The sequence below is a fragment of the Toxoplasma gondii genome, chromosome VIII, assembly GCF_000006565.2.
Source record: "Toxoplasma gondii ME49 chromosome VIII, whole genome shotgun sequence".
In the NCBI taxonomy this organism is placed as follows: domain Eukaryota; phylum Apicomplexa; class Conoidasida; order Eucoccidiorida; family Sarcocystidae; genus Toxoplasma; species Toxoplasma gondii.
This window is the reverse complement of record NC_031476.1, coordinates 1,377,012-1,386,339: the sequence shown is the minus strand read 5'-3', so window position 1 is coordinate 1,386,339 and position 9,328 is coordinate 1,377,012. Positions and strand designations below refer to the sequence as shown.

The 9,328-nt window shown below is 59.7% G+C and overlaps 1 protein-coding gene across 1 annotated transcript; it reads left to right on the top strand.

The window, feature by feature from the left end:
- On the top strand, positions 1–9,328 carry TGME49_231370 (phospholipase, patatin family protein; the record flags this gene model as incomplete). The annotated part of the gene is made up of 2 exons (XM_002367987.1): positions 1–2,365; positions 2,979–9,328. The coding sequence occupies 2 exons, from the start codon at positions 1–3 to the stop codon at positions 9,326–9,328; spliced, it is 8,715 nt and encodes a 2,904-aa protein (XP_002368028.1).

The following is a 9,328-nucleotide window of genomic DNA, read 5'->3' as shown; positions in this document are numbered from 1 at the left end:
ATGCGGAAACACGCAGGGAATAACCCCAGCGGACCCTGCGTCGGCTCCCCGGTTTGCGACTCTTCTGCACATCCGCTCACCGTTCTCCCGGGTGCATGTATACTTGGTCGAAGTGGGCACCGGGAGAAGCGCCGCGGTTTTTTGCACCGGTTTAGTTTCCAGAAGAGAGTCCAGGAGCCGGGCAGACGAGCGAGGAAGGAGACATCGAAGAAAAGGCGAAAGAGGGTGGGATGTCTGAGATACAGCGCCAGCCTTCGTCTCCAACAAAGACGCCCTGTTTGCGGCGACAAACGAGGCGGTCGATGGCTGCGAGTGCACGCATGTTCCAAGCTCTTTGCCTCCGCGTCCCCGCTGGCTGCTCCCTTCTTGAGCGTTTTCTCTGCGCTTCGTGCTGCCTCACAGTCTTCCGTTCTCTCTGTGTCTGCGTCGAGACCCCTGTCGAGGCGCATCAAGTTTTGCGAGTGCCTTCATCTCCCGCGAAGGCGTTTACCTGGGCCTTCTCCCCAGACAACGTCTAATAAGAGTGCCGAAATCGGCGGCTCGTTCTCCGCTTCCTCCCGAGCGTCCTCGACTCCGCCGACGCCTCAGAGACATGTTCACCGTCCGCGTCGAAAGGTTCTATCTCAGAGCCGGTTTAGCCTCTTTGTGGTCTTCCTCTTGATCAGCGTGGTACTCGCAATTTGCTACGCGGTCGCTGAGAGTGACCGCGCGTCCCTCAGTCTGGCGTCTCTTCCTCTCGCAGAAAGTCTCCCACACATTTTCAGTCGCTCCCTCTTCACACGCACCCCGCGCAGCATCCCCTCTTTCTGCAAAGTCTCCTCTTCTGTCTCCACTCACAAACTCGCCTGTCGCGTTCTCTTGAATGCCAGGCGGCCGGCCTCCTTTCGGCTCGCGTTGAAACGCAGGGGACAGGAATGGTCCCCTTTCGCGCGTGCGACTTCTTCCGTATGCACCCATGGGTCCGTTCCCTCCTCTTCTTTTCTCTTTTCTCCGTTCTCGTCCTCGCTCTTCTGCTCCCTCTCCGCCCTCTCCTCTCCACGTTCCTCCCGCCACTCTTCGTGGGCAGCCGACCCCCGCGCGGCCCTCCTCTCTGAGGCGAACCGTTATGTACACGGAAAGGCAGGAAACGGGAGAGACGACAGCAGTTGCTCAGTTCGCGCGCCGGCAGCTCTGCTTCTTGCCTCTTCGCTCGCACTTGGAAGGCCGGGTGAGTCGTACGCGGCCGACCCCACTCGGAAGAACTCGCCTGGGAGAAGAGAGACGCTTTCTGTGTCTTCTGACCCACTGTCTGCCTCCCGAGGCACCTCGAAGGCTTCGCGGCCTCTCGCGCTTCCCCCCGCACCCTGCGCGATGCTCTCGTCGCCTTGCCTCTCTCCCGAAGAAGTCTTCTGTGCGCCTTTTCCGACGTCTTCCATCTGCAGCGAAGAAGGTGACGTCGACACGAGCGACGAAGGGAGCGGTTCGAAGCCAACTGAGGAGACCGGCCCGGCCCATGTGAGAAGAGAGGAAAGAAGAGACAGTCTTCACGTCGATGACGGAGAGGAAAGTTTCGCGGAAGGAAGCGAAGAAAGTAAAAGAAGAGACCGCGAGACCGCGGAGGAATCCGACTCAAACGAGGCAGAGTCTGGGGATCGCCGAGGGAATGCGTTCGCGTCAGATCCTGAACGAAAGTACCAAGTTGAAGAAAGAGGTGTGTTGCTCAGCATGTCATCTTTCTCCAGTCCTTCCGGGTCGGCTCTCGCTGCATCTTCTTCCTTCTCTCACGCGTTTTCCTCTCTCCGTCCTCCGTATCAGCCGTTCCCCAGCGACGCACCTTCACCTTACCGGGCCTCCTCTTCTGCCTCTTCGAAACCTGCCTGGCGAACAGCCGCGAGTGGCTTTACTCCAGGTTCTCGTTTCTCTTTCGCTTCGTCTGCTGGCTCGTCGTCGGGCCGCGAGAACGCTGCTGCTTCGGAGACGTCTTCTGCCGGCGCCAAGTTCGCGTGTGGATCTGCAGAGCAACCCAGGACAGAGGAAGAGAACAGCCGCGACCACGGCGCCTTTCACAGACGCAGGACGCAACCAGGAGAGGGCCGCGGCTGGCCTCTCTTCTCCCTGGAGGACCCAGATAGCGGCGAGGACAGTGAGGGAAGCGCGAGAGTGAAGCGCGAGGGAGAAGGAGAAGACGACCAAGAGAAGAATCGAGAGAGAGGATCCCGCCGCAAAGACGACGGGCACGACAAAGAGGAAGGAGGCTGTAACAAACAGATCCGCGAAAGTGAACAGAAGGAAGACCAGCGGGAAGAAGTCCCCACAAGAACCGAAACCGATTCAGAAGAGAGAAAAGTCACGCGGAATACCTTCCAGGAAATCGCTGCTTCAGCGGGTAAAGACAGGCTCAGTAGATCCACTGTACGAGGAATATTGTGCTTAAAGAGATAGGCATAGGTTGGACCATGCGCCCGCGATCAAATACTTGCTCAATGGTTCATCAGCTGCCTCCTGTCTAGCTAGAGGTCACGTTTACCGTTTCTTTTACCCACAACGAGGTTGCGTGTGGACCCTTTTAGGCACGCACTCACTGCAGACCATGGGAGTGAAGATCATCGAATACGTCATGCCGTTTGTGGAAGTGAGGAACAGTACTTCGTCCCTGCCCTCCTCTCGAGGACCATCTCCGACCTCCCAACCGTGTACATACATACACGCATAAATACCTACGTGCGTAAATAAATACGTACATATGCATATATACATTCATGCATCTTTTATCTGTACGTATATGTACACATCTGTGTATTTTTTTTGTGCGTGACTCTGTAGCACTTCAATGGTGAGTCCCCAGATAGGGTGAGGACTACTTCTTAGTGTGTTCACAGCTGCTTCTTGCTGTGGATGTTCTTTTGTGAGTGGTGCTGCCGACCCCCCGGTGGTGAGCCTCGGCTTCTTTTCGCCTGCGTCGACAGCCCTGTCGCTTTTTTTGCCTCTTCTTTTCGCAGCATGCAGCATTCTGATTCGAACGCTGCTCTTCCGGGGGGACGGACTGTCTCTCGCCGCTCGCTCGCAAATCGTCCAGAGTCTTTTTCGGATCGCGGAGACCTCTGTGGCTTCGCCTGTCTCTCTGGAAGCCCGACGTCGGCAGGAGCCGGTGGTTCTGCTTCAAATGCTCGACGAAGACATATTCGCGGCTCTCCTCCCTTTTCTTCTCTCCAATTCGGAGCAGGACTCCGTCGCCGTCGCCGCCCTCCGATCTGCCAAGGACGCGCCTGCCTCCCTGTGGCGCCGGTGGATGTGGAGACAGGCGCATGAGAAGAAAGACGAGTTCTGTAAGGGGAAACTGGAGGTTCCTGTGTCGGCGGCTGCAGCCGAGGAGGCACATGCACAAGAAAAAGAAAACGAGCGACAGGAACTGTTGGAGCAGCTGCGCATGCAGCAGAGAGAGGCGCGAAGAAATGCTCTACTCCTGATTCACCTGCTCGCGAAGAAGGTGGTGCGAGCAGTCAAGACGCACAGGCGCACCCCGGCGCTGGCGGCGGCTCTCGAGCGTTTGAAGGAGAAGCGAGAAGCAGAGAGAGACGGCTCGGTGGAGAGGGAACAGCGGGTGAGGAGAGCGAAGAGAGGCGAGGGAGACTATCATCCCCAGTCAGGAAAAGCCGAGAGACGCGGAGTGGAGAAGGCCCTCGAGGTCGCGGACGGAGCTGCTGAAACACAGGCTTCCCCAAACCGCAAGTCTTTGGTCTTTTCTCTAGATTCACCCTGCGACACTCTGTCGACAGCTGAAGAAGTCTTAGGCGATGACGCCTCCAGCGTCGTTCCCTCTTCTTCGCGTTTGTCTCCCGTGCCTTCGATGCTGCGTCTTGAGTCACACCACGCATCAGCCTTCTCAGGTTGGAGAACGGGAGCGAGAGACGAACCGAGTGGAGGCGGCACAGAAGAAAACCGAGGCGGTCAACAAGGAGACACAGACACGGAAGAAGGAGACACAGAAGGCAGTGAGAGGGACTGTGAAGACAGGAGAGGAGATACGGCGAAATCTGCGCACCGAGACGAGGCCTGCAGCGGTGGTCGTAGCGGAGAGACAACATCAAAGAGCGCTGGCGAGGAAACGGGTGCCGAGCTTCGATGGACAGAGGAGGCACGAATCGATGCGGACGCACATGCGCAAGACACAGGGGAGGGAAGCGCCTTTGCGACAGAGGGAGAGAAGGAGCGGAGGGAGGCCAGCGAAGGACAAGGCCAGGCGCGCGAGGAATCCCAAGAGCCTTGCGAGCGCGGAGACACCCGAGGCGACACAGAAGTGAAGCGTTCCACGAAGCCAGCGAAGGCTAGCGAGGCAGTCGAAGCTGAGACACAGAACGGCGAGAAAGATGGATACGAATCGCTTGAGACAGAGAGCACCTCGAACAGAACGGATCGCGAAGACTCGACAGAGAAGCGAGCAGAGGAAACACTTGGTGGTGACGAAGAACAGCAACGGCGACGCGGTGGATGGTGCGGCAGCGAAGGAGGCGACAAGGACAGGGAACGCAGGGAGACGCTTGGAGAAGACGGACAGTCTTCGATTCCAGACGACGCGAGAGAGACGCGTTTCGGGGGGAACGGCGACGCCTCTCAAGGAGCAGAGAACGACCTCGTAACCGCCGTCCTCCATCTTCTCTCTGCTTCTGAAGAAGCAGGCGACGAAGAGACAGAAAGCAGAGAGGCACGAAAGGAGTTTGCGGCGAACGACGCTTCGCCTGACCTCCCAGAGAGAGCTGCGTTCACCGCCGATGACCTAGAAGAAGCAAACGGCGGCGCCAACTCGCTCTCTGGCTCCTCTCGCTCTTTGCATGCAGAAGCGGCGCAGGGCGATACAGCAGCGGGCGTAGGAGCGGCCGAGAAAGATAGGCACGCCGCGGACTCCTTCTTTTCGCGGCTTCTGGGTCTTCCCAGGAGAGACAAACGAGACGCCAGTGAAGCAGGCAGGCAGGCGACAGGCGAGGCGAAGCTGGACAACGCATGGACTGCCGTTAGGTCTTGTCCTGCCCAGTCTTCTACACTTCGCGCTTCTGTTGTGTCGCCTTTTTTACGGTCCTCTTCGGCTTCCACGAGAGATGGCGCCCAGGAGCCTGATGAGGGGGGAAGCGTGGACGACGGGCCAAGGCGGAAGGAGGCGTGCAGTTCGGAGAACGCGGAGGCCAGGGAGAAGACAGCGCGCTTGGTCTGGATCCCCGTTCTCATCTCAGACTCCGCTCGCGAAACAGAGATCATCCGAACGTCCCTCGGAGCTGCTGACCCTCGAGGGAAGCTTCTCGACTCGCTGACCGCTTGGCTGGCAGAGCGAAGTCAGAGAGACGAAACGCGAGCAAGAGACGGAGAAAGGGAGACAGAACGAGAGGGGTGGGACGAGCAGGAGGGGGACGAGGAGAGGGTGCTGGGGGAGACGGAGGTCGACAGAGAAGAAGCAGCGTGGAGTACGCGCGAGGACACAAAAGAGGCGAGACCGACTGCGTCCGAAAACGCGGAAGAAGGAAGAGGGAGAAACGAGACGACGGGCCAGGCTGCCGCTCACACTCGACTTGCGGAGGAGAGGAAGTCGAGGAGGCTTCTGGACTCTCTAGGATCGGAAGATAAAGGACAAGTGCCACAAGACAAAGCCGCAGCAGACTTGGCGGAGATTATCCACGACCGTTCCTTCTTCGTCACTGAAGGCGGCACAATTGCCACGACACAGGAAGAGAGAAGAAAGAGTGGACGACCTGGCCAACCGCGAACTGGCGACGATGATAAGTGGGGACTCCTAGGCGTCTATGTGCCAGCTGAGCTGGCGACAGATGCCTCCACGGCGTCTCCGTCTCACCGTGCGTCTTTGTCGTCTCTTTCTTCTCCTCGCTGCTCTCCTCCACCTTTTTCGCCTTCCCCATTTGAAATCGTTGCTTTGTTTCGAGGTCCCGAGTTGGTTAGGTGGGTGTCGCGTTTCGTCTCGCCGTCTTGTCCGTTGTTGGCAGGCGATCCTTCGCGGGAGCTGGAGCAGAACCGCGGCGAGAAGCTGTTGCGCCTGGAGGGCCTGCGTCTCCTTCTCGCGGGCGCGCAGTCGAGCCACGAGGAGGTCCGGAGTGGATCTCTTGACACCCTTCTGCGCATGCTGACTCGGCGCACCAGAGAGATTGCTTCGACTGCTGACGAGCTTGCGAGGACTGCCGGGACTCTTTCGGCTCAAGAGACACCTGCGAAACGCAGCGGAGACGCCAGCGAGAAGGACGAACGGACGCGGGAGCGGACAGGGCGAACAGCACTCGTGGATCTGCTGGTGAGAGCAGTGGGGGCCGCCGTGGAGAGCCGCCGCCGCAGAAGCGCCTCAGGAGCTGCTGAGGCTTCCTGGGACGCGAGGGGCGAGGCGGCAGGTCTGGAGATGCTCTACGAGTTGTGCGTTCTGTCGCCGGACTGGCTGCATGTTCTGCAAACTCACACGGGTCTGTACCTTCTGCTTTTCGCTCTTTCTTTGGAATTCCAAGGCGCAGTCAAACTCCCGCGAAAGCCTTCGCCTGCTTCGCCCCTCGCCTTCGCCGTGGCTCCGCCAGTGCTCCGACATGCGCGCGCCTCTGCTCGCCTCGCCAGGCGTCTTCGCTTCGTCTCTATCCTTCGAGCGGCCCTGGGGTTCGACTTGGTCGCGCCACCGGCTTGCTTGTCTCCTTCACAGTCTCCAGTGTCTCCGTCGGCGCGAGCAGGGCGACGGAGAGGCCTGCGGATTCTGTGTTTTGACGGCGGGGGGACGCGAGGTGTGCTGAGCCTGGCGCTGTTGAAGCAGATCATGGCTTGCGTCGGGCAGGAGGTCCATGAGACGTTCGACATCATCTGCGGAACTTCGACGGGGGGCGTGATCGCGGCGCTTCTGGGCCTGGAGAAGGCGACTGTGTCGGAGGCGGAGCGCCTGTACGACTTGCTGATTCGCGAGATCTTTGTGCGCGACTCTGCGGCGGTGACCGGTGCGCGCCTGGTCCTCAGACAGGCTCTGTACAACGAGAAAGGGTGGGAGGGCATTCTGGAGAGGGCCTGGGGCCGACGCCGAATGATCGACTTCGCCGCGGATCCTGCATGCCCCAAAGTCTTCTGCGTGAGCACAGTCGCTTCTCCCAATCCCACACAGGTGATGGTCTGGCGAAACTACAACTTTCCTGTGAGGCTCGTGCCGAAGGCAGCGGCACAACCTCGCGGGCGAGAGACCCCACCGAACGGAGACAGCGGGGACGCGTCGGAGCCGACCGCGAAGCCAGAGGCAGGCCGCGAGAGTCAGAGAGAAGCAAGACGCCTTGGATTCGTGGACTGGTGGCGAAAGCTCGGAACGAAGGAGTCTGGAGCGCCGCAGCCAGAGGCTGCGGGGCGGGAAGCGCGAGACCAAGACAACAGTCGATTGTGCAGAGGTTCAGCTCAATACTCCCCTTCTCAGTCTGTCTTTTCTCGATTTGCCTACTTCTTTCGACCCCCTCACACGGCCAGCGGGTCTCCAAGCCGGCAAGGGCGACCTGATTCCTTCTCTCCGTATTCTTGTTCTTCTCCGTGTGCTCTTCCTTCGCCTTCTTCGTTTCTTCTCGTGCCGTCTCGCGGAAGTCGCCACGCAGGCTCTTCTCGGATTTTGGTGAAGGACGCGTTGCGCGCCACCACGGCTGCGCCAGGCTTTTTCTCAGGGATTTTTTGGGAGGGCCAAGCCTTCTCGGATGGAGCGTTGCTGGCGAACAATCCGACCGCAGTCGCGCTCGCTGAGGCCCGCGGCCTGTACGGCGAAGATGTGCCGATCGACTTGGTCGTGAGCATCGGGACGGGGAAGTTTCCTTCTTCTTTTTCTTCCCCGTCGCGAGGCGACTCCCTTCACCACCGCGAAGAAGCCGCGACGCCGGCCGAAAGCGACAAAGGAGATACTTTGCCGGCAGGCTGGTCGTCGCTCCTCGGACTCGGCGGCTGGGAGACGCTCCTTGCCCAACTCGCCAACTGTGCGACGAACACAGAGGCGGTTCACGACCTTCTGTCGGATCTGCTCCCACAGTCAGTCTACTTCCGCTTCAACCCAGACATCTCTGGAGACTGGCCAATCGACGAGACGCGGACGCAGAGACTCGACGTCTTGAAGTGCCTCGCGGAGAGATTCTTTCTGGACAACGCCGAGACGCAGCGACGCCTTGCGGAACTCGCGAACAGACTCCGGGAGGGTCGCGAAGACACTGAAGGAGACACAGGGCGACGTGCAGCAAGTCCAGGACAAGGCGAAGAAGAAGTGAGCAGCGACGACGAATGGGAGGACCTGGGGGAGGCGGCAGCTGGTGGGGAGGCAGGAGAGGGGATTGACGGCCGAGAGCAAGCGAGACATGAGTTGCTGGCGAGCGAGAGAAGGCACATGCATGCGAAACGAGGAATGTGGAACAGCTTCCTCTCGGCGATTCTGCCTCGGAAACGCCATTTAGTAGGAGACCAGAAAGACGAGACACACACCGAGTGGGGCGTCGGCGAAAGGGAGACAGACCGAGATGAACGCGAGAGCGTCGATATGTCTGTGGAGAGAGCACAAAGGGGAAGTCACATCGCTGAGGGTCAACAGAGCTCGAGAAAGGAACTGCATGCAGCTTCGGACCTGTCGACCCCACACGCGTCTCCAGAGAGACACACGGCGCTGGACCCTTTGACAGCTGTCCCAGCGCCTTCGCAGGCAGTTGCTGGAGCCGAGCCAACGGAGGAGATTGCCTCGCGATCTCCGGTCCTGGAGTCAGCGCCAAGTTTACCGAAGTCGTTGTGGTCGTGGCTGGCTGGAAAGCGCCGCGCGAACGCGGGCGGGGCGGGCATGGCCATGTCGACTTCCTTGGACGACGGAGTGAAGTTTTCATTCGCCGAGAAGGTCATGGACGTCCTCTCAGGGCGGTCGGAACACCAAGAGCTACACAGACAGGCTTTCATCTCGGCGAAGGGAGCGACAGAGCGCCTCCCTCAGGCTTCGACGAGGCCGGAGGCTCTGCCTGCGCAGGGGGACATGGTGACCTTGGGGCGGGTGGCAGAAGCGGAGACGCCCGGCCGAGCGTCGGAGACAGACGAGACAGAGAAGACCGGGGAAGGAGAAGAACGCGAAGAAGAGTTTCTTGTGCCGCCGACAGGAGTTCAAATCGTCTTGCAAACGATTCACACGCATCTGGAGGAAGAGGTCGCCGCCGCAGAGGAGGCCCGGAAAGAACGGCGACGCAGACACACGGCCGACCAAGAACCAGGCGAAGAGGCGATTGTCACCAACCAAGAATCACATTTGCGCGAGGAACAGGCGATGATCCACGAGGCAGCGACGGAAAACCGAAGAGCGGCTTCCTCCCGGGGGTCGATAAGCGACGTTTAG